This window comes from Pocillopora verrucosa, chromosome 1 (genome assembly GCF_036669915.1).
Source record: "Pocillopora verrucosa isolate sample1 chromosome 1, ASM3666991v2, whole genome shotgun sequence".
NCBI lineage: Eukaryota > Metazoa > Cnidaria > Anthozoa > Scleractinia > Pocilloporidae > Pocillopora > Pocillopora verrucosa.
In genome coordinates, this window is record NC_089312.1 from 14,761,615 (window position 1) to 14,786,448 (window position 24,834).

Consider the following 24,834-nt stretch of genomic DNA (forward strand, 5'->3'; position numbering starts at 1 on the left):
AGTCAATTAAATATAGTTTCCTAAAATCATATGGAAAGTTTAACGTGTGCTTCACTCGGCTACATATACGGATTTATCGTTGTAAATTACTGATGAAATTCCGAGAGTGTGACTCGATTAATTCAAAAGAAAATATCCAAGTAGATTACAGAAATGGTTCACGAGTTGTAAACTGATAATGTGTTCACAAAACCTTCCTAAATTATGGTGCCGATACGAATTTATCCTTCATAATCACTTATAAAATTCTAAAATTTTGCGCAGTCTGAAAGTGGGAACCCCTTGGGCAAATTATCCACTTTTCTGCTTCGAACTCTACGCTCCCCTCTCACGTTTTGCTGACAGAAAAGATCTGGTGCCGTTTAAGACAGCAAACATATGCGCTACTCGAAAAATTTTTGGGAAAAAGGGAAGTTTTTTTTTGAGCGATGTTATCCCAGGCATAGCTGTCGTGACTCCCTAATTAAATCTGTGGCAGAACGTATGTAGAAAACTTATTTAAACACATCATTACCTCACGAAACGTTGACGAAATACGGCAACAATTTCTATACCCATACTTGAATTACAATCACAAATGAACACATCACAGAAAGGTCTAAGGTATACCATGTTGATTTCAAGACTCTGATGAAGTTCACGACCCTTGTTTCAAATCCTCTTAACTCACTCTCCTCAATGAGTGCCCCTTTAGAGGCCTGAGTTTTAATTAGGTCGTTCCAATCACAAATTACTGTCAAGGCTTTAGTGTGCATGCTTGCTTACAAGAGTTTTTACATTTAAGCTTCAAGGAATCATTGAAAACCATATGAAAACATTGCGCATAAGCGATAACATTTCCCAATGCCTTTTAAATGATTTTCGCATGCCTTTTACTTGCACGTAAAACTTGTACAATATAGGTGTGAATAAAAACCTAGATTTTACCATTACAAGAGCCTGAGTACGTGCAGATATGCTTCTAGGTTTTTTTTAAGACTTCGCCTTGTATGCCGGTTGTCTATTATTCGGGAAGCTTTTCTTTGTGTGAGAAAATAAACCTGTCATTCTTTCTGTGACTCTGGTGAACCCTCCTCATTATCAAACGGAAGTGACGCTTTTATTCAATCAGTACTTATAACTTGTTAATATCAGTTTCCTGCGTTTTATGTTGGCGTTCTGGTGTTCTCGGTATCGGAAACTTGTTTTGCTGAGTTATGCATTTTGTTTCGTTGAAACAATTAAGCTAGTTATGCATTTTGTTCAGTTGTGCCTTTTAAGTAAGTTTGACTGTTTGAACTACTTCAGCCAATTAAGATAGATTGTGAAATTTGTGAAGTTAAACTGTTCTCGCTGAAGTTTTGGTTTCGGTTTGACACGCTGCTGTTCCCACGGACGCATTCAGTAGCAGGCTTCAAAGACAGAACAGCCCATCTCGCCACAATGTAGAAGTTGTATTTGCGTGCCAATAGTAAAAGCTGATTTGGTTTTTTTTAGTAATATATCGTGATTATTATAAGTAAGAATCGTTGGGACCTTGTTCACTACTGACTGTCTGCAACTTTTGACTTTTATGTAACCTCGATGTTTTGATTGTGGTATGATTCTGTGCGTGATCTAGCGATGACTTTCAAATAATGACATTATCTTTGACCTTAAGGGCTTGGAAATCAGTCTGAGTAGGAAATCCGCTGGCTTCTGTAGCATCCGGTTGCTCCAAATTCTGCTCTGTTTGACAGTCAATCACCTCCTTTTCCTGAACGGGCTCAAGACGAAATTACAATTAAAACTGTTCAAGGAAGCTGTTCAAGAGATCACCCAAAACAGGAGTATTTTCATCGTCATGATACTAAGTGCTCTCCTGTTCAAAGCGATTCTTGTTGCTGTCCTAGGCTTTCTGGATAATTGGCACGCAGATGCGTGTTCAGGTTGGTGTGAATCCACGTTCCTTCTTATCCGCTGTCAAGAATAAGGGTATTGTTGCTCTAAGTGTATCCTAGCCTTATTCGGGAGAAACTTTATAAAATCTCTCGTTATCTCTAAATCCAAATATTAAAGCAACTATAGTTTAGTCATTGAATTGAACATGACCATGTGTACATACCTAGATGAAACAACATCAAGATATTTAGATTGACTGTGGATTGTTGCACCTTAATTAATGATCATAAACAAGAATAAGTCCATCATGGTCATTCAGGCAGCCCATTAAAAAAGAATTCGCCTTACTTGCCTGGCAGCAAGGCCATCATATCATCATATCATACCCATGATATCGAAAAAGAGTAGATAATGGTCCAAGTTTCTTCTTTGTCGCATTTGTAGGAATTCTAGGTTCAAAATAAAAGTCCGGATACGCGGCATGTTTAGTAATTTTAACTCTTCCTATTCAAGCGGAAATCGACTGCATTCTGCATTTAAATTGGTTTCATTCAAAAGACTCACACCATTTTCGCCAAACGTTGTGCCTTTCAGTCAAGAGGAGGTTATGAAGACGGGGATTTACGATCTTCCAAAAGAAAAGTATGAAATCAGCAGCTAACAACTATTATTTCCATAAATGATAACGTCCTTGTGATAGCAACTATTTTGTTTACCGAGGAGTCTGGAAGTCTTAAGGATTGCAAAACAAACTTGATGATGTAAACGTATATCATTATCAATTTGTGCTTTGTGTCGCCAAAAAAAGCTTCCGATATTGTCTCTTTCTCTGCAATTTTAATGTACGGCTTAGATGTATAGGGTGTGTACGATGGGATTTTCTAGTTACGTCGAATAAATTCACGTTTATTTTTGTAAACAAATTTTGACTCGACTGAACAATTACCCCAGTGTTGTAGGCGAACATGAAACTGAAAGATTCTTTCTGTATTTATTAACATATGTTTTGATTATTAAGTTCTAGGTTTGCATCCTAAGCTTTAAAGAAAACAAATTCTCTGAAAAGGCAGGGGTGGTGAAAGGCAAAATCCAAAACTCCTAATTAGACCGTCAACAAATTTTCATTCATTAAAATCGGACTGACTAAGATTTTCAGGGTAATTTAGTGTTATCAACTGAGTTGATAATGTGAATTGGCCACCGTGAAGAGTTTAAAGGCTGACGTTTCGAGCGTTAGCCCTTCGTCAGAGCGATTGACGCTATACTCTCCCACCGACGCAGCACTATAGTTTCTTTAGCAATTAACCCCCTTTATTCATTTGAAATCAGCTCGTTAGCCGAGAGGAGTTCCAGCCACGAACTCATTAAGAGACGATTTTTAGAGATATATATTCTAATGAAGCATAAATCAAATAATTTCACTCAGATAGTGAGCTGGTTCCATCTCGTGAAATAAGTTCAAGTCAGGTATCATCGACTTTTTGATAGCTTTTGTTAGATTTTTTGCTTACCCTGTAGGCTCTCATTGGCCAAATCATCGCTGTATTCAAAAATTGATCAGGTACATGGAATAAAGATTGATATAACGTGAATTTAGATTATTAACGTACAACACCAGGACTTACGAATTTTCTTTCATTGGAAAACTGGAATTGACAGAAGTGGAAAAATCATCATACAGGGCAGGTTACCGGTGTTTATGGAAGTATGTGAACTTCATAACGTATATTCTGAAATGTGACCTGTCAGTCAGTATATAATTATGATAGTATTGGCGATGGAAATTGACGCAGTCAGCTGATGGATGCGTCACAGTTATGTCAGGGTTTCCGCGTTTGCTCGCCTGATGAGCGAGCCGTTAGTAAGAACACTGAATTTAGTATGTAAGCATTAATATTGCAATTGCGGGTGTTCGAGTAATGTGAATCTTAGTGATGGATCAGGAAGGGCATCTTTGGTATTTCGGGTTGAACTCACAAAAATTTTGCTTCTTTTTCAGTTCCTAACATTCGTGAAAAGGAAGGAAACGAGATAAAAGTCATCGAGGTGACCAGCGGAGAGGATGTTAAACTCACTTGCCAGATCAGAACCGCTAATCAGACCTCAAAACCAAGGTATTACTGGCTCAAAGACAATCAGACGCTCAGTCCATCGAGTCATCAACGTCTGAGGTTAAAACTCTACAGATACCTAAAGATAAAAAGAGCCAAGAAAGAGGACGCCGGCTTCTACACCTGTGTCGCAATAAATGACTGTGGCAAGAACCCTTTTACAATGCACCTATTTGTCGGAAGTAAGTAAACATTTGCGACCATTTGAGTTGTTTTAAAAATACAAGTACGCATGTGATTTATAGCGGTATCCTGGGAAGCAAAGTTCTTTTATACTAGTTGTGTGCGACAAACTGAGGTGATGTCAGTTTAAGTAGGAGTTGCTGAGGTAGGCAAATAAGGAGGGAAAAGATGGTAATTTCATACTTGCCATCACAAAAAGTTATTTCTGACGAAGGTGCAATGTTTCCTTTACCATTGCTTAAAGTATTTAACTGAGACAGCTGGGAGTTCAAAATCCTGTCAGGACGTGAATAGAAAGATTCAGATGTGTGTGCCCTCAGATAATCTGCATTACAAAAGCATTTTCCATCTAGATAATTTCTTGTGTTTTTCTCTTTAAGGTCCAACACTGAATCCCAACAAAATTACAGTAGGAGGTAAGACAAATTTGCTTTCATTTCTAATCGGAAGAAATTAGTGAAAGATGAATATAGAAGCAGTTTAGTTGATACAGGAGCCGATATTGATGTTCTTTGAAATAGAGAAAAGCAACCTTCCTCTGGAAGAGTCTCAATGGGGTGATGGCTTTTACGGCTAACGTAACGTTACGGCTAATTTTGGCCAATCTACGGCTAACGGCTAAATTTTTGGCTGTTGTAGGGCTGTCGGATAACTCCATTAACACCCTCCGAGAAGAAAACTGATGATGAAAAAAAATTATCAAGAAATTATAATCTCTTGAAAAAAAATTGATAAAGTGTTGAAGCTCATCTACAAAGCCCATCAAATGAATCTTTCAAGTTAAGATTTTGTAAATCCGATTAAAAAAATTATATTTTGGCAATCGCATATGTTATCCAGTAAATTTCATAATTTTTCTACGCTTTGTGCGTTAAACATTGACTCGGGAGCTGAGACGGCCAAGATCTGATTGTTAATTCTCCCCTTTAGCTGCTACACGCATTTCTTATAAATCCCGGAGGAACGAGAACTTGGTGTTAGCAACTTCTAAGTGATAAGTTTGATTATTCTCATTATCTGTTTGCTGGATAATGTATGGATATTATACTCGGAGAAATTACATGTTAATCACCTTTGGGAATTAAAGGGCAAACGGGTTATGGGTCAGAGTGACGTGTTACAGTGAAACCTCGATTTAACGAAATGCCAAAGGACCGGGGAAATTGGTTCGTTACATCGAGGGTTCGTCGTATCGAAAACCTCGATTTAAAAAATTTGCGGAAAAACAACCAAAATGTTCGTTATGTCGTGGCATGGTTAACAATTTCCTTCTTTTTCTTCTTCCTTTTTTTTTTTTTTTTTTTTTTTTTTTTAAGGAGTGAGGTAGCACAGGAATCGGAGCAATTATTGTAAATTATATTACTGCTTTAATGTCTATGTGCAGAATTATTTTTAAAATTTAATTATTTATAAAAACATTTTTTAAAAATCTAAACTACTGAGCAGCACTTTGCGAACAGTGATTTTAAAACTTTTTAATTCTCCGACGCGTTTCGTCGAACTGTCGTAGACTTGAGGGAGTTTTACAAGTTAACACCAAACGCCTGTATTTATAAACCATAGTCAGCGGCTTTTACTGGGGCCAATGACCTTATAGGCTTGGCTGGACTTACGAACAGGAACAGGCGAAGTTTTAAAAAATTTTGAACACTTTTAAAGCAAGGATAGAAAAATATGTAGGGGCCACGGTTTTAGTTTAGTGCTAACTTGTCAAACTTCCTGAAGAAGTCCACGACAGTTAGACGAAACACGTCGGAGAGTTAAGAAGTCTTACAACTACTGTTCGCAGAGTGCTGCTCACTAGTTTAGATTCTTAAAAAATGTTTTAAAAATAATTCTTCACATAGACATTAAAGCAGTAATATAATTTACAGTAATTGCTCCGATTCCTGTGGTACCTCACTCCTCCAAAATATTTTAGGAAATTGCATTTGCGAACGATGTCCGCGCGATGAGGCCCTTTCAATGCCGCCACAAATGTCAAAAAAAATGTAACTCTTAAAGAGATTCAATCAACACTATTCACAGAATAGTTATCAATGTTACATGCATGACTTCATTCAGTTACATTACAATCAATAAATCCTTGCCGCAAACAGCAATATGGCTCAATCAGCATCAAGCAATCATGCCCTCTTGATTACCAATAGTGCCCACGTGATTAAGAAAAAAATACTCTCTGTCTCAGCAAATCTGCATTCAGTAATTTTGCCCCGCATGTGATAAAACTCTGAACCATCGTCAAAAGTTCAGTACTGTAGAACACTTAGAATAAAATAATGTTTAGACTCTAACTTGAAATGTGTTAGTAAGGGGTGGCTTCCGGGCAGTTGTCGAGAAGTTCAACGCTCAAATGCTGTGGCTGTTCTGCGCTTCACAGCTGCTCCAAGATTTACGGTATCGCAAAATAAGATGAGGCGCAACCTTCTTCAAGTACCCGTTGGAAACTCTGTAAAGCTGGACTGTTCTGCTGACGGAAACCCTCGTCCTACCGTGAAATGGTACAAAGACGGAAACTTGTTTAAAGAAAGGAGAAGTGGCCACAAACTGTCTTTGAGTCCATGGACAACCTGGTTGAGTCTGAAGGACTTGGTTCCCTCTGACACTGGGTCATACATGTGTAATGTGAGCAACTCATACGGATGGATTAATCATACATACAAAGTAGACGTTCATGGTAAGAGGAAAAATCCTTCAAATTTTTCTAGCTGACACAGACTCTGAAGAGTACTCACGGTTTTCTTTATCTGAGAAAAAGAATCTTCAAACTCTTGTGGTCAATATAAATCCCATTTAAAAAGTCAAATTAAAATAAACATTACAAGTAACGAAACAATGGATGTTTTTGGGTTACATTGACAGTATTGACAGTATTCTCTTTTCAATTTTTTAGAACGAGCTCGTGCTGAACCAGTCGTTCACCCCATGGAAAATGTCACAGTTTATCGAGGAGAGAATGCCAGCTTAACATGCAAAGCATTAAGTGATTCCATGCCTCATTTCCAGTGGCTAAGGTGGTTTCCTACAAGTTTCAACAGTTCGACAAACGGTCCAATTGAAAGTCCTCACTACGAAATCGTGAATAAAGAAGATGCAGACCAACATGTAATTATACCATCAAGTGGTGGCAAAAAGTTTGATTTCCACGGAGTGAAGTTGACTTTGTTAAATGTCACAAAGAGGGACGAAGGCAAATACACTTGCATTGTGGGAAATGCTGTTGGTTACGTATCCGAACATGCTTACATCATTGTCCAAAACATTGGTAGGTAAAACTATAATAAGATTACTAGTTCTTATTAATTTTTGTTATCATTCACTTTATTATGATCAGATTTTAGGGGCTTTCTGTGATGTGCTCATAGCAGCTGTTTTTCTTATCACATTTTGACGTCATCTGTCCTATGTTACTGAACAGACGCACGGCAACATGGAATTTATTTGTTAACCCTTTAACCCCTAAGAGTGACTAGCATCTAATTTCTCCTTATAATATCACCCTTGAATCAAACATGAAGGTGATGAGAATAGAGGAAATGATCACCAACTAAAGCAGCTCTTGATTATCAAACAAATTCTCTATGTCAGCACCTTAGGAAATGTATAGTGATTAGTATGGAGAATGTGGATACTAATGTCAGGGGGTAAAGGGTGAATCCATTGGGTGTAATTCATTTTCCGTGAAGCCCTTGTAAACAGCTTTCTTTTCTTGAGAGTCCCCTTCGTCTCGGGAATCACGGAGGGTCGATTTTTGCACGACTACGTGTTGTGTTTGCTCGAAAGAGCTAGCGCCACTAAGCGGCTTAGGTTTGATTTGGGTTTACAGCACTCAGTTACAATGTTTGTATCGTGACTCACTTGGATGTTAATAAATCAAACGCGGGCCAACTGAAAAAAGTGACTGCTTTATGATAGCGGATCATTTACTGAAAATTGTTTCCAACCGAGCATAACTTATTTTTTTCACTTTTTTAATTCGTGAAGATAAAGCAAAACCAAATGAAGCTCAGCGAACTGAAAGCACCACAGATGGTAAGTGTAGCCGTGAAAGACGGACATGATTCATTTTTTAAAATAACATTTGTAATTTCTCTATCTCAGAAAAAAAAGAAGCACGATCTTTCACATTTCTGGTACGTATCTAAACGACCGGTTATTATTCGTCGTCCTGGGAAGGGGGGGGGAGGCACCCTGGGGAGGGGGGCTTCCTGGAAAGGGGGGGCTTGGAGGATTTTGTCTGCGTCACGATAAAATTCACCTGATTCCCTCTCATTGGCAGTTAATTAGCAGTCAATTTTTGTAGTCCCCCCCCTTTGTACTTTGGCGACGAATGCTGCCCCTCTGTTCCCCCTGAAAACCATGTGATCCACCCTCAAAATCCTCTACCCCTAGCTCCAGGCTATAAATTATGAATGGTCGCCGAGTGTCACAATTGTTAAGCATGCACACGCCACGTGGTACACCACGTGCGCACTAAATATAAGAAAAGCTCATGAAAATCTTGACTGATGGTTGCTGCAAATAAGGATGACCATATTTTCGTTGGATAAACCTTTGTATTTGTGGATCTCTTCCTTTCATGATTCTCTCCATCTTGCCGAGCAAATGAAACACTGAAATGCGATATAACATGTATCAAGAAGCCTTCTAAACGGAGCTTAATTCTGGCTTGAGGGAATGACTTTGTTATCAAACAGAATTATTGAAACGTTTTATTTCCTGTAAAAAACACACAACGCCTACCTCAAAGAATTTTTGAGGAATTTGTTGAAGGTTAAGTTCCCTAGTCGCATTTGGCAAAGACGAGCTCAATACCAGTCGAAACCAGATTTTTTACCCTTCTTTGTTACGACGACTTCAATTACTAATAACCTGTAGATATTCATTCGCTACTTGCTGTTTCGTCACCCTCAGATCAAACCAACTACTTACTATTTGTAGTCAGATCCCTTTACGCGGAACTACCTACTGAAATTTGTCTCGCTTCGTAGCTCAATAGGTATTACCGCTCATTTGATATTTGAGAGTAGGTCTGTCCTGATTGTGTTCAGCAACATTTGAGCAACTTTTGGCGTTTGGAGTAACTTTTTGCGGTTGTAGCAACCTCGAGGAATTCTCGCCTTTCTCGACAATTTTTGAGCAAAATATAAGTTTAGAGCACATATAAAGGACGAAAAAGTCAACGATTTCATAGAAAACTTCAATTTACACGAATTTCATGAATTGATTGTTAACCTTTTGAACACATAACCTGTCACGTGACAACATTTGGCAGGCCTATTGAGATCCTTATCTAAGATTTTAACAGATAATCGGCTAAAATGACTTTCGGTAAGACGTCAAATGAACCATGTGTTTTGTTCCGTTTAACTAAAGAGTATTCTTAAATTTCGCCCATATTTGCGAGCAACCCTTTAAAGCTGAGTTTCTTGACCTGTGTTGTTAGTAATTATTGTGAAGGCGAAAAATAAGGCTATAAATTAACATTTATATATAGATATCAACAAATTTTAAGTAGCAACTTTTTGGAATTTTGGCAAGTTTTAAGCATCTTTTGTAGTGCTGAGGAAAAGGAGGGAATTCACTCAAGATGGAGAGATAAATATGTTTGATTTATTCTTGTGTAGGTTCTACTGTTAGCCTGACATCCATCAGTTCTGAAAGTGAAGCAGTTACGCAGACGTCAATGGGTTGGACTGATAGAATAAGGTACCCGGCGGCTGTAATCGCAGTTTCAGTGGGCGTGGTCGTTATGTTGATCATAGCTTCCAGTCTCTGTTATTGGCAGGTAAAGAAAGGCCGAGCGAGCTCGTCCGCAACGATGAAAAGCCGACACAACATCGATTCACTTCAAGTGAAGTACGTAGTCCAGTCAAATGAGTACGTAATAGTGCCAGACCTAAAAGGACACGGGAATGATTTTGGCACTAACTGATTGTACGAAGAGTAGTTATCACTTTGTTCCATCTATTTGAAAATCGCATAATACAGTCGCTCAAATATAGATTATTTCAGTCTCTACAAACATTTTATTGATTCAGTGATGAGCTGGTTTGGAAAAAGTTGTAAAAGCTGTCTTTCATTTTCCTTGCGATTTGATAGATTTCTTTAAATAAGCCTTGAATGGTTGATGTGTTTTAATAAAGTTGTCTCATTGGCTTGGAAAAAGATGCGATTTAGAGCATAAAGTGGTGCGATTCGTGGATAAATCGCACGATTAGAGCCTGTCAGATTGCAAGGATCACAACGGATTTCAAAATGGATGTAACAAACATAGTAAATTAACCATGAGCAGAATTTCAGTTTAGCAGAATAAATGAATAAAACCGCATACCCTCAAAGAAACACAAGAGGGTTTGTCAGGCTTTGTTCAAATTCAATTCTTCAGTTCAGTTTCGATTAGTTTTTTTCTACAACCGTCGAAGGGAAAGGATCAACGTTTTAGTTGTTAGAACCAGTTTCCTTACCGAAGGGACCGCTCTTTTCTGCAGCATGTTTGGTCTCGTCACGCAAAGATGGACGGCTTCAAGGAGATGTTAGTAGGAAACGGTTCTCACACCTTAAGTGTTTTTCTTTGACTTATTTCCTCGTGCGTTTCAATTTCAATAAATAAAGTACCTTGTGGGTTTGAAACAAGAAACGTCATGATGTGAATCGTTAATAAAAAAAAAAAGGGCAAAGGGAAATGGTACAAGGCCAAAGGGCTTGAGCGACAAAAGGGTTAATAGAAGGAAACATTAAGGGAGGAGAGGAAGGAGTGGGAACATGGGTCGGGGGAGTGGAGCTGGACCAGGTTTTACCTCAGTGTCCCTCATTCGTATCAGCCTTATTTTGAAGGTCGTGCTCCAAATTTAACTTTCAAAGTATGCAACTTTGCATTTATTCTCCTGGCTTCTTTTACACTGAGTAATTTTCAAGCTTCAGACTTCTCTTCCCGCCGGCAGCTTTGCAACAACTTCTACAAGGTACTTTTTATGTCAAACAAAGCTTGTTTTAATAATTTTAAATTTCAAGTGCAAATCGTCATTAAGGTGGGCACACTTCTGTAATTAATCATAGGAAACGTGAGTAGAATTTGTCCCAAAGGAAATTGGATTAAACTACAGGAAGTGGTTATTGCATTATCTTCAGTGAGATACATCGTTCCTCTCAGGGCACACAATTGCTATTTATGTATCCGGCCTGTTTTGGACTCTGTTTGCTTAACTTTTGGCGAATGTGACAAATAATCTAGATTTTAAAAAGCGAAAAAAATCTGTATTCAAATAATAATCAATAAACTGTTGGGGCGTTCCAATTAGACGATTTTGGCACCCGGGCTGTCACAAAAATACTCTTTGCACTTTTTGTGCTCTCGCTATGTAACAAGAATGGGCTTCTGACAAGAACCAATGAAATTCAAGAGATTTTATCAATAATCCGACTCTAATAATCTGAAAAAGCTGGGCTTACATAGCTGGTAATTTGCACTTATGGTGCATTTAAGATTAAGCCTTTTTTTTCAATCAAGTTTTACGCATTTCGTCAATGTCCTTGCTCAAAAATAAAGGGGCTTATGTAGTGTTTACTTGTAATTGTAGTCGTAATACGAATTTTTCTCAGCCACATAGTCTTCGCTGTTTCCTGTCGCTGCTCCAGTTGTATTCAAGATCACAACTGGATTAGCGACTAAAAACAGCCGCCAGAGATTAGGAAGCGCTCTAGCTGATCGTGCCATAGGCTGCATAGGCATAGGCTTTGTCGCTCGTGCGGCAGAGCTTGGTGAGACTTTGACTGCAGGTTTTTTAGTCACAACATCTAGATCTAGCTATATTATATGCTGATCGTTTTGATTGCGTTACAAAGGTCAACTGTATTTGATGCACCAATCATAGCTGAGATACATCCATTGAGAGGTGCGTGGTCGAAACATTTCTTTCAATAGCTATCAAGGAAAAAATAAGTTGACATTTCTCTGGAGGTAACTATGCGGGGGTGATTTTGAAACTTCCACAGATCATCAACGATTAGCTGTTGTTGGTTACTACAGGAAATCGATGGCCTTGTCTCCGAGCGAGAAGTAATAACTGCATCTGTATGAAGGGGTGTATGAACAGGAAGAGAGATCAAATCATTAACCTAAATTGCAGGAAGCCTTTTAACGCGTTCAGCCATTGGTGCTTCGTTCCATAAAGTTTATAAAATTCATCGATGATGCCCTAGAGTGGTTTTGCCAGATGCTTTATGGCATACACTCACATTTTTCGACATATCATTTCATTTCATAATTTCACCTGGAGCATGCGAAAAAATATTTACCGACCACAACAAGTGCGGTGAATGAAATTTGCTGTTATATTCTGTTTGCTACTTATATCTTGACAAATTTACATCCTGAAATAATTATTACCAAAACAATAATTTCTCTATTCAACTTGAAAACATAAAAAAAATTGGAAAATCATGAAAAAAAAAATTCTGCTGGACATTTAGATGTTCCTGGAGTGTTCAGTTAGTTTGAATCTTTTAAAATAAATAAAAGGGACAATTCTTTATTTATTCATTCATTACGATGGTCTTTTTGTACTATCAAGTACCAGCTGCTTATAGCTCCAATGCGAGCTCAAAAATAATTAAATGCTCTTTGGTGTTAATTTATGTCAGATTTTTCGGAGAAATGGTCGCTACGTGTATTTAAAAGTGTTAAGAACAAAAATTGGAAAATGTGCCCCATTTAACGCATGCATTAGTCTAATTTTCGGTTTTAATAAGTCTCTTTGATTTTCGAGCGGAAGTTTTGTAATAAATATATCAGTATTCTGGTCTCGTGTTGACAAGTCATGAATTACTGTCAAAAGTTAATTTCAATGTTGTCGTGTATTCACCCAAGCGTGTCCATGTAATTTCCACGCGCTCGCCGTCATGGGCTTCTGGCGAAACTTCATTTATTTCAAGGTTTTTGGCGTGAAACCCCGAACAATTTGAACTCTCAGGATTTCTGCAGCTCGACAGAAACACCATCTTCCTCGGGATCTAGAGCTTCATGCGTTAACAACTGAACAAGCGAGTGGAAGGAATTTTTAATATTGAATGCACGCCACAATCTATCCGGCGCCTGTTGAAAACGAAATGACTTTAACTTCTCGTTAAGACCAACAAGACCACTTCTACAACTTCCTATTTACGCAAGGTAAGGAGAAAGAAATTATTGAGAATACAGTGTTGTTTTTATCTCATTTTCTGAACGTTTGTGCTCATTACAAAGTCAAACCTTGTCTCGACGGTCAAACAATCGTCCGGATACTCGACGGAGCAGAAGAATGAATAATTTCTTAATTCGTTTTTCCGCACGTAGTCTTGTGGTTAAGTCCTAGCACCTTCGATCTCTCTAGCAAAAACACTGTGTTAGTGCTTGACCGATGTAAGATGTTTTGACTTTCCTAACATCCTTATTTAATGTTCAATTCCCCTCCAGGGCTTGACGTCAAGGCGAAGGTAGCCAGCACGTTTTCTGATCTACTCGAGTAGAAGGCATATTTTACCGCTGGAAAATGGTTCTCGCATTTCGTCGCCGGAGTGGTTTTCTCACCGTCTTTATTCTTGCCGGAATTTCTGCGATTGAATCTCAACAATCTGGAGGTAGGTTTGTGTGGCAAACCTTACGTACATCTGTAGACTGTGTTTCTTTTGTGCGTTTTATGAATGCATTTTATCATCATAGAATTCAGACACTGAGACAGGTCATGCCGCTTAAGATTCTCAATGAAATGTTTGATGATGAGTAACGCGCCAAAGCAGAATTTAAATGTTATAAACGATGTACCCGTTTTAAGTCGAGTGAGATTCTCCACTGATAGTCAAATGTGTTCGAATCTTTCCAAAGAAAAGTGTTATAATTTTATGCGCAAAGTTTTGGTTCGTTTTTAAACCTTATCGGCTCTTTGTTGCGTCTCAAATTTTGTTATCGTACACCGGTAATTATAACCAAGCCGCCAACGTCTTTCTCGGCAGCAATAATATTTATTGAAAAAACTTAGACGTATATTTCCCAGCGTGATTCTGACAGTCATCCAACAGCGGGATCCTTAAAGGGAACTATCGAAAATGATTTCGATTACCCAATTTATTTATTTACACGGGTTAATGAAATATCCCTATAGAAAAACAATTTAATTTAAAAGTTTTAAAGAACGGCATAGTGGAAATTTAAGTTATTGTGCTTTTCTTTATCCAAAACTCTTGATTCTTCGCTACAATACTTCTTCGTGAACATTCGGTCAACAATGGGTTCGTTTGCAAAGCAGTACGTGAAATTTCAATGGCTTTGTTCAATATTGGTTTACAATACAAACGGGTTGTTGTTGAATTTTTACACTATGATGTAGCGGAGTAACCGGAAAGTTCGCACACAGATCAATTTGGAGGTACTGTCAGAATCCAAGGCTTTTTGGTACAAGTTGCATCTGAAAGAGCACGTACACATTATATTTTCACAACATGACCCCTAATTAAAACGCAGAAAAAGATACAAATAGCACACAAGCCGGAATTTCGCGGCAGTCATAATACATTTTTTGCTTTGATTTCAGCTCAATTTCCTAGTTTATTGCGATATTAGGAAACTGTTATATCATTCCGTCGCCGTTTCGTTCTAATTGTTTCGGCTAATTCGCGGTAGTGGCGAAAACAAAAAATTACAGGGATGCGATATTCAACGATCGATTGGTCGAGTGAAAAGCTTAGTTAGTCGTTCAATAATGGTAAATTTGCACTGTATTTTTTTTTATTTGAACAAAAAGTTAGCTCTCATCCCATGTGACGTTTCAAAAAAAGCTTTAGACCAGATCTTGCGGACGCCAGCAATCGAAGTTATCAAGAACTTTTTCAGCTGGATTATTTTTAGGAGGAAAATTTGCATATCTTCATGGAGCCCACTCTAAAATGATGCATGGTCATGATTTGCCTCTAGCTACAGAGAAAAACCACTCAACTTGCGGTCACTTTTATCTCGAGTTGTTCCATTAAGGTGGTTGAATCTTTATTCACAATAAATGATACAAGATCACAGCCTGCAACAAACGTACAAGGTATATAAATGTGTAAATAAATACTAAGAAAAGCCCTTTTATGAAAGCTCTCTTAAATCGGCCTTGTCCAACGTAAGTAGGAAAGTAATTATGGCCACCGTCACGTAATCTCCTTTTCTTTGCGGGGAAGAGCTGAAGTTCATGGAGGCTTAGATAGGGATCTTGGTGATCTTCTCCCCGGCGCAGTGGTAGTCATCCCTTTCATGTTTTACTTTTTATTTCCTTTCAAAAATTGAAGAATAACAAGTAAACGGACTGATTAAAAAATTGGTGTCGGTCCCTGTCTGTGAAGTAACAGAAGTGAAATGTTTATCTCAGCTTGTCTACTTACTACATTGAGCGAACTCACAGCGAAATTGGCCACTCAGGAACGTCATCATGCATTAGTGGAGGATCAGCGCGCATGTGCGTGTGCGTCCTCATTCATCCCCACCCCACCCCCCCCCTCTCCTCACCCCCCCCCGCCAAAAATTGTAGTCAATGTAGTCAACAGGGCTCATGCCCAGTCACAATTGTTCTTTCTAAGAGTAATCTTGTCAAAGTGGGTAATATGTCCCGCATGTCATTGAATTTGGTTATTTTTAAAATGGTCTGGGTCGACATTGATACACTTAATGTTGTTAATTTTATGAACACAAAAAAAGCACAAATTAAACGCGAAAACATCGATGGCTGAAAAAACTCGTGCGACACCGGTTGACGTGTGTTCACTTCTAGTCTCCCTAAGAATTGTGTGGAACTAAAGTAATATCAAAAGTACGAGTTAACTTAAATTTACTGCTTAATGCCCGTCACTTTTTTACTAGTTCTTCCTTTTTTTGCGTCAGTATGACGCCACGTTAATTCCAGTTTTTGTCAGAACATAATTTATCGTGTTGATGACGCGTAGACTCGGCCAAGATTGAACACTGGCAATGACACAAACCTTTATGGTTACCGCTACAGATTAAATGTCGATTATTTTTTTTCTGAGAATTTATTCGCTGGTAAGCACAGAAGAAATAAGTGTTACTAAAATTCTTACTTTGGCATAACAAATACTATACGCAGTACAATTTTTTCTCCAGACTTCAGAGATATTTTTTATAATATTTTGTGCAGCAACTTTCATCTTTGAAAATAAAACTGAACGTTGTGGTGTAAACATTTTCTAATATGGAGCCTTTTATTCCTTTTGTCTAAACGTTCTAGATTACTAGCTGTGAAAAAACAACTTACTCAAATTGACTTCTGCAAAAACCTGTTTTTTGAAAACCGGGAGCTCGCAGGGTGAAGGAAAATGCATGATTTTCCTGGCTCCTCATCCACTATAATTTTTATTTTAAACGGGATTCGTCATGACTTGCGCACGATCATCAAGAATCGAGAAAAAAGTGACACGAACGGGCCGTTTGCGGGCTTTGCTGTCGAGTTTTATACTATCTGTGACCAAAATCCCTGTGGTCGTCGACTTATGCCGCCACACGCTCTGCTTCTCGTCAATTACGATGGGAAACAACACACTTAGATGACGCCTAGTTGGCGAACACGTAGTGTGACATAGCCCCTTTAACTAACAATTCACGTCAAAAATGGAGGTGCCCCTAATATTTCAGTCATAAGAAGTATATAGGGCTAAAGTCAGTCTTTTCTCTTTCTTTGCAGTTGCGCCTGATTTGAGGCAATCGTCTCCTCCAAGGGTCGTGAAACCAGTAGGACAAGAGGAAGTGAAACTGACGTGCTATGTGAAATACGCTCAAAACTACACTTGGTATAAGAATTATAAAAAGATTCATCAGCCGGCTGATCGATATGTTGTGAAAATTCCGCGGTATTTGCGAATAACGGACGTTCTTAAATCGGACAGTGGAACGTTTGTTTGCATTGCTTCCAACAAATATGGAACAGTAAATTGCACAATAAGGCTGATTGTGGAAGGTAAGAGCTTGGAGGAATTGAGTGCAAACTAAAAATTTTCCCTTTATTGATGGGAGAAAGGAGTGGGAGAGAGAAAGAGAGAGTTAGTTGTGAGTAGGGAAAATCGTGTTATTTGAAAACTTATTCCGACTGTGTAAGTTGAAAAATTAGGGAACCAAAGGGTATAAAAAGCAAATCAATATCTGAATAGCGCATATGTTAAATATTGTTTGTGGCAGTGGAGGTTTTTTTTGATAGAGGATAGATATAATGTATTCCACATGATTTTTCTTTGCTCAGATCCAACGGTTTCGCCTACAAATGTCTCAGGAGGTACAGTTAATTGATATGTTATCAAACTTAATAGCTCATAATTGTCTCATAGAAATTTTTGTATGTGTGATTAACCCTATTTTTTACCTTGCTCAAGGCGTCCAGTTGGTAAATCGGCGTGAAATAGTCAACGAAGCGAATGGAGGTCGGGTTAGCGGAGTGAAAAAGCGTGGGAGGCTTGGGTCGGGTCACATTGAAAAAGCGCGGGAGGTTTGAGTCGGGTCACACCGAAAATGTGCGGGAGGCTTGAGTCGGGTCACATGGAAAAGCGCGGGAGGTTTGAGTTGGGTCACACTGAAAAAGCGCGGGAGGCTTGGGTCGGGTCACACAGAGAGGCGCGCGTCAATTTCCTTTACTAACTCCTTTGTACTCTGTTGGTGACGACTGATCCCCTCACCGTTCTCTTGGAAAACCATGTGATCCCCCCAAAATCCTCCAAACCCCCCTTTTCCCCTCCCCCCCCCCCCCATCCCGTTAGGCGAGAAATAATAACTGCTCGCCCTGCTTCTATTTTACTTATTTTTATTTGTCACTTTTGACAGCCGTGAAGCCCTACTTTCTGTATCCAGACAAAATGGCGAAGGCCACGGCAAAATTAGAATATACGGAGGGAGACAAATTCCAACTACAATGTGACGCCAAAGGAACACCAACACCGACTGTCACGTGGTACAGGGGTAAAGAAATATATCGTGGTTCTAGATCTGACGAAACGATAACACCAGGGCGTTATCACTATACTATATATTTCAACGGGGTGGATGTCAAAGACGCAGGAAATTACACGTGCGTTGTGAAAAACTCATATGGTACTTTGACTCATTCATACGTCTTTGACGTGAAGGGTAAGTGACAAAGACGGCGACGATTTGTAATAGAGGTTCGCGCTAACGATCTGTCACAACCTCTCGTAATCTCTAATTTCCTACGTAGGATCTGTGAAAATAGGCTCGGTAGTGGTAACGATAGTTTGAGATAGACCTGTTACCAATGTAATGTCGGACGCAATCGATTATTGAGTTGCGTTCGCTTTTTTGGATAGGTCGATTTAGTCACCCACTTATATGTGTCAAATTGGCTTAGTTCCACACCGTAACTACCAATAATCAGGACGCGTGAGCGCGAAGGCGCGTGGGCGCGTGGTGCATGTTTTTCTGGTCCAAGGATCGAACAAATTACAGTCGAACCTGTATTAAATTATTATTATTAGTAGTAAAGTATTAAACAGTCACCCTGTATTAAGCGGTCGGTTGTCGAAGACCCGAATTTGTTTCCCCTTGATCACTGTAATTTTTACGTCTTTAAGTGGTCACCTCTCTTAAGCGGTCGTGGTCACATTAGTGGATCAATATCAGTAGCTGGGAACAGACCCTTATATAAAACTACCGTACAATTTTAACAAAACACCCCCCTATATAACTCGCCTTAAGCGGTCGTGGTCACCTTAGAGTAAGTCACAACGGCCTGCTTCTATTACCCTCCAGCTGTGTTGAACGGTCACTAAAGCGGAACTACTCAAATGAAACTAAGAATATTATTACAACTAAAATTTAATCCTTAATTCTCTCCCGAAATCAATTTTTAATATCTTTGAGCCGGTTTTTGTACATTAAGAGTTTAGTTATGGCATATAACGGCGTTATTTTATAGTGTTCCTTTTCTGTGGAACCTGTATTAAAGTGGTCAACCAGTACCAATCGGTTACCATTCCCCGTGGATGACTGCTTAATGGAGGTTTTACTGTATATGCCAGGAATGGGTTTTAACGGTCCGAGCTTTTGACCAGTTTCTTGGATTCATGCCTACGCATGCGCCAGTCGTAATCTAGCCCCCCTTACCTGATTTAACTTTATGCTCAGGAATGCGGTTTAACTTGCGGTATCCGCGATTGCCGTGAGATGTTCACATCTATGCTAGTACCCATTTCAGTGGTCGACAATTCAATTGATATGATAGAAATAGCCGAGTCTACTTCGGTGAGATATGCTTTAACCTGTAAAACGATTTTCCTTACCATAGGCCGTCATAAAAATGAAACATTGCATGACAAGAAAGTCTCTACCGGATTTTGTTTTGACCTTTATCTGGCATTTACTCTGTTTTGTCTTTTTTCATAGAGAAAATTCGAAGTGCTCCTCAGATCTTATCTATTTGGGAACAGAAAAAACCTGAATATGCTGGAACCGATTTGCAGATGCACGCCATTGTCCTTTCCAAGGATGAGAATACGAAATTCTTTTGGTATTTCAGCAAAAGCTTTTTTCCAGATGAAAACAATCTAGGCACTTTAATTAACCAAACTTTGTCTGAAAGTCGTCTGGAGACACAGCCTAGTAGCGGTGTATCGTGGCTTAAATGGAAGGTAGTCCTGAATTTGAAAAATCTTTCTGTGGCTGATTCGGGTTCATATTGGTGCCTGGCTGAAAATATCGTTGGAACTGTTAAACGTCAGACCCCGCTTAATGTGACTACAAGGCCCATTACACCATCTCCTTCAGGTAGGAAGTGATTGAGTAAGCATGCTGAGGCAAATGGATTATGTTACTTCAGAAACCCACTCCAGACTATCTGTTAGCCCTTTTCACTCCTAAAATCTCATTAGTGATTCTCCCTACTGTCTGACATACAGTTCCTATTCTCATCACTTTTCTTCTTGGTACTGTATTGATATTGAGAGGAGAAATTCTGTCTTGCTTACTCATGGAAGGTAAAGGGTTAAAAAGGGTTTGGGAGCGGTAAGGGAGATATGGAAGATAAAGAGCCAATATTCAGTGGGCGATATGGTGGTACGTGCTCTGGTTTGCGGGCTCGATACCTGGCCTGTTGTTCGCAGGCAAGACACTTTACCCTCACAGTGCCTCTCCCACCCAGGGGTAGAGATGGATGCAGGCTTCCTCTCGCCGGGGGAGAATTTTGGATCAGTTTTTGCTGGGTTTGTGCTGCTGGCCCCTTAGAACCTTTACCCCATTATAGTCTACTCTTTGGCCAATTATGGACCCCTTAATCACTCTTGGTAATACGGTAACAACTTTTAAATCACGCATCTTTCCATTTTAAAATCCCTACTTTCCAGAATTTTCATACCCCCAAATCCGAAAATGTGTGACTCCATTCAAGTAACTTAATTTAAAATTAATTCAGTCAATCAATTTTTTACCACTATTGGCTGCGCCTCGTGAGTCCACAACACTTTGACTACTGCGATTTTCATTGTTTTTCATAATCAACGAGAATTTTATAATGTCATTCTCAGGTACACCGTCAGTCACAACTCGACCAGATACAGAAAGCGCTGCTCCAGTAAGTGATGTATCAGGTCCCCCTCCGATTTTAAGTCCATTGGAGATTACTCTTTTCGGTGTCGGCGCTTTTATCTTCATACTGTTATTGATCATCTGTGCAGTTATCTATTGTGTGCGCTTGAGAAAGCGTAAGAAGAGTCGCAACTTAGATGTAAAATACGACGTCGTAACAGAAGGTGCTGTCATCGAATCACAACGCTTCGCTCCAAGAACAGCGTCTGTTTCTTCTACAGCCTCAGCGCTTTCCTTAATGCGTCAAAGGAGCTTTCGCAGTCGCCTGGAATCGAGGTTAACACAGGTGAGGGTTAGATAAAAGACACTTTCTGGTGGTCTTCTGCCGCCTGTGAGACCTCTTACCGCCGTCTGTTTAGCCATCGAATAGGTTTTCGTGTTTGGGTTTCACCATGCCACACTATCAAAGATGCTTAACTGTCAACTTCCCCTCCCCCTTCCCCCCTTTACCGTGTTAGGCAAAGCGCATAACATTTCCTTTATAGTCTTCTACTTCTTGGGTGGACTTCAAATTTTTCTTCCGAGCAATAATGATATTTAAGGACAAGCAACACTCCGCCTAGTACACCATCGACAGCTGCCCACGGAAAAAGTTATCGACAACTGAAATTTGTACTTAAGCTTCACATTTTCACTTGGTGTGAGCCCATTTTGTGTTGTTTTGGATGCACATGTTCTCCTCTTTTTCCCACCCCATTTATACCTAGTTGTCTATTTTTCTCTGTATTATGGTTAGGTGTCGGACATCGAAGTGCCATATGAAGAAGCTTGGGAGATTGACAGATTTTCGTTGGTTCTCTCTGACATACTCGGTGAAGGAGCATTTGGACGAGTTATCAGAGCAGATGCTCTTGGCCTAGGTTGTACTGTAGCTGTGAAAATGCTTAAAGGTAAGTGAGGGGACCTATTTTGAGGCCCCACTTAGTCACGCTGGTTTTTTGTGGGCCCCCTTTACCGCGCAAGTCAAAGTACATAACATTTCTTTTATATAATTCTTCTACTTGCGTGCATTTCATTTCCGAGCAATGATGCGACGTAAGGGCAAGCTAAACTCATTTTGGTAATCATAGAGCTTACAACGGTGTGATGCTTGTCTTGATATAAGAATTACCAATAAATGTTTTGTGATCTTTTGTTATGATTTGCAGAGGATGCGACGGATCAGGAATTGATGGACTTGGTGTCGGAAATGAAAGTGATGAAGACAATAGGAAAACATAAAAATATCATCAACTTATTGGGAGTGTGTACACAGGAAGGTAATTTTCTCCTTTGGTTAGGCCTTTTCACCCGAACATCAGTATGCATATTCTCCATACCGTTCTCCATACATTTCCTATGGTGCTGGCAAAGAGAATTTGTTCAACGATCAAGAATCTCTTTACTCGGTGATCTTTCCCTATATTTTTGTGACCGTAATGTTAGACTCAAGGGTGGTATTGGAAGGAGAAATTAGATGTTAGGCACTCTAAGGGGTTGGTGGGTCAAGAGATGAAATTCTTTTTTTTTTTCTTTGAATCATGTCGTGAAGTAACCATGCATAAACCCACGCACTCTTCAAGACATGTCTTATACTATAATTGATCTATATTGATCTGACATAATCTGTTACCATCTTTTCTTCCTTACGCTGGTTACGTTGCTTGTCAGTATGTTTGATATCAACCACATCGTCACGTAGGAGAGGAACTTACTTGTCGCTTAACCTTGCATCGTTTGTTTTGCTTTCCAGGTCCCTTATTTGTTGTGGTAGAATTCGCGGCTCATGGCAACCTTCGGCAGTTCCTTCAAGAGAGGAGACCTGGGTTGGAGTACCATAATGAGGCTGATAGCCTCTCTCCAGAGCAACTTACTCTTCAAGATCTTATGTCTTATTGTTATCAAGTAGCAAAAGGAATGGAATTTCTGTCATCCAGAAAGGTGAACAACAATAATCTTGCTTGTTTAATTACGTTTTCACGGAAATGAAACAAGGAGCTGATCCGTTGTTATATTTTCGGGTTTTTGTATGCTACTTCACATGCTATGTGACTGATTTGTCTGATCGCATAACTTTCGAACGGAATATGCTTTAGATTTGATTAAGAACAACCTCCCTCCCAAGGGCTCTATCCTTAATTTTCTCGTCACGATCGTGAGAGTAATCCGGGATTGAATTGGTTTTGCTTTCCTTTACTCTGTGATTGGTCCAGAAAACTCTCGCCGCTCTCTCAACCAATCAGATGCACAACTAACGTCAATTGCGACTTGATCGCCCACGTTCTCTCGCGTTTTATGCGATTTGCTTGTTTTCACTTTGAGTTCTCATTGGCTCGGCGTTATTTCTTACTTGTGATTGGCCTTTGAAATTACTTTGGTTCTGGTTTTACGACACTCCATTGAAAAGAGCTCCATACCATTATATGAAAAATAACTCACTACTTTAATTTTTTGGTCTTTTTTAGTGCATTCACAGAGATTTGGCAGCAAGAAATATTTTGGTGGCCCAAGACTACGTCATAAAAATTGCTGATTTTGGTCTAGCGAGGAACGTGCGAGACGATGATTATTATCGGAAAACAACAGACGTAAGATTATAGATAGCAAAGAACAAATATTTAATGTCTTAGTGATATTGCCGAAACATGATCGAGCACTTATCAAGCCGAAAATGCGTCAGAAGAAAGTACGAGCTGTCTTGATTGGGTATCTTCTATAACGCAAATCACTCGAAGACAGAATGTTTCAACTCGGATGGAAATATTGTATGCGCATCATGGAAAACCGACTTGTCAATGTTGGTAGCTCGTGCAAACGCTTGCAGAAATTTCGTGACCAAAGATTGTTGTTGGATGTTGTTGTGTAAGGTATTATTGCTTCAAACATTATAGCCAGCATTTCTTTCGTTTTGTGGTCATCGGAGACCATTTGTAAGCTTCCACCCGTGCAACCCAACAGCTGCTAGATTCTCAGGTTGTTGAAACGTCAGTGGACAGTGGACAGACAGTCAGTCACAGACAACAGCGCAGACCTCACCCCAGATGATCATAATACAGAATCTATGGCTAACCGTTGATATTGGCACCGAGTTGTCTTATTGTTAACTGAGCACTTTCCACAAAGGATACAGTTCATTCGGTCCTAATACGACTTTTACTATATATATCCTGGGTTCTCTTGTGATTATCTCTTCTAGCAATTGTTTTTAGACCTTAAAAAATGCATAGATCTTCACTTTACTTGCAGCTAGTGTTCAACCTCAAGATGTGGTTTATTATCCATAAACACGAGGAAGTGTTTTACACGTTCGTATATTCTCTCTACTATCCTTTCTTAGGGAAGACTTCCAGTCAAGTGGATGGCGCTTGAGGCATTGATCGATAGAGTTTATACCACGAAAAGTGATGTGTAAGAATAATTTACTTTGATGTTACTGTGATACTGTTGTTTTTTTTTTTTATGAAACTGCCATCTTTTCATGCTGTGTCAGTTCGACGTTGCTACACTTCTTGTCCAAGCTTACATGTTATTTCTCTTTTGCTGATGTTTCAACCTGATGTAACTTCTCTTAGATTTAATTGATGGTTTTCAAGCTGTACCTTATATGATGTGATACTTCAGCTCTATAGTAGCCAAAAATTAATGTAAAATTTCATTTCTTTGTTTAGATGGTCGTTTGGAGTGCTAGTATGGGAAATTGCTACTTTTGGTAAGTGAATGGTACTTTGTCTTATTTATGAATTTTTATCCTCTGCATAATCTATCTTGACACTGACATCAACACTGACATCAACACTGACATCAACATTGACAATGACATTGACAATGATGGTGACAATAACTGACAATGATGGTGACAATGACATTGAAAGTGATGGTGACGATGATATTGACACGGGCAATAACATTGACAATGATGGTGACAATGACATTGACTGTGATGGTGACAATGACATCGACACTGACGATAACATTGACAAAGATGGTGGCAATGACATTGACACTGACAATAACATTGACAGTGATGGCGACAATGACACTGAAATAACATTGACAATGATGGTGACAATGACGTTGACCCTGACAATAACA

The 24,834-nt window shown here is 39.2% G+C and overlaps 2 protein-coding genes across 4 annotated transcripts in view; both read left to right on the plus strand.

The window, feature by feature from the left end:
- The window catches only part of LOC131781650 (fibroblast growth factor receptor 4), a 50,889-nt gene that overhangs the window by 22,302 nt on the left and 3,753 nt on the right, over nucleotides 1–24,834 (plus strand). Inside the window, exons 1-13 of one of the 3 annotated variants that reach the window (XM_059098359.2) lie at nucleotides 13,016–13,323; nucleotides 13,609–13,772; nucleotides 16,865–17,137; nucleotides 17,417–17,449; nucleotides 17,992–18,294; nucleotides 19,567–19,947; nucleotides 20,703–21,049; nucleotides 21,500–21,653; nucleotides 21,912–22,022; nucleotides 22,496–22,683; nucleotides 23,208–23,330; nucleotides 24,080–24,150; nucleotides 24,411–24,451. In XM_059098359.2, coding sequence (XP_058954342.1) covers nucleotides 13,685–13,772; nucleotides 16,865–17,137; nucleotides 17,417–17,449; nucleotides 17,992–18,294; nucleotides 19,567–19,947; nucleotides 20,703–21,049; nucleotides 21,500–21,653; nucleotides 21,912–22,022; nucleotides 22,496–22,683; nucleotides 23,208–23,330; nucleotides 24,080–24,150; nucleotides 24,411–24,451 — 2,113 coding nt within the window. In that variant the 5' untranslated portion in view covers nucleotides 13,016–13,323; nucleotides 13,609–13,684. Of the gene's footprint in view, nucleotides 1–13,015; nucleotides 13,324–13,608; nucleotides 13,773–16,864; nucleotides 17,138–17,416; nucleotides 17,450–17,991; nucleotides 18,295–19,566; nucleotides 19,948–20,702; nucleotides 21,050–21,499; nucleotides 21,654–21,911; nucleotides 22,023–22,495; nucleotides 22,684–23,207; nucleotides 23,331–24,079; nucleotides 24,151–24,410; nucleotides 24,452–24,834 lie in introns of those variants that run through there. The other 2 variants (XM_066159415.1, XM_066159408.1) reach the window with 2 other exon arrangements.
- Nucleotides 1,661–10,792, plus strand: LOC131785921 (fibroblast growth factor receptor 3). Its single transcript, XM_066159574.1, has 7 exons — nucleotides 1,661–1,907; nucleotides 3,860–4,153; nucleotides 4,535–4,570; nucleotides 6,535–6,831; nucleotides 7,048–7,419; nucleotides 8,139–8,186; nucleotides 9,782–10,792. The coding sequence occupies exons 1-7, from the start codon at nucleotides 1,823–1,825 to the stop codon at nucleotides 10,087–10,089; spliced, it is 1,440 nt and encodes a 479-aa protein (XP_066015671.1). The 5' UTR covers nucleotides 1,661–1,822; the 3' UTR covers nucleotides 10,090–10,792.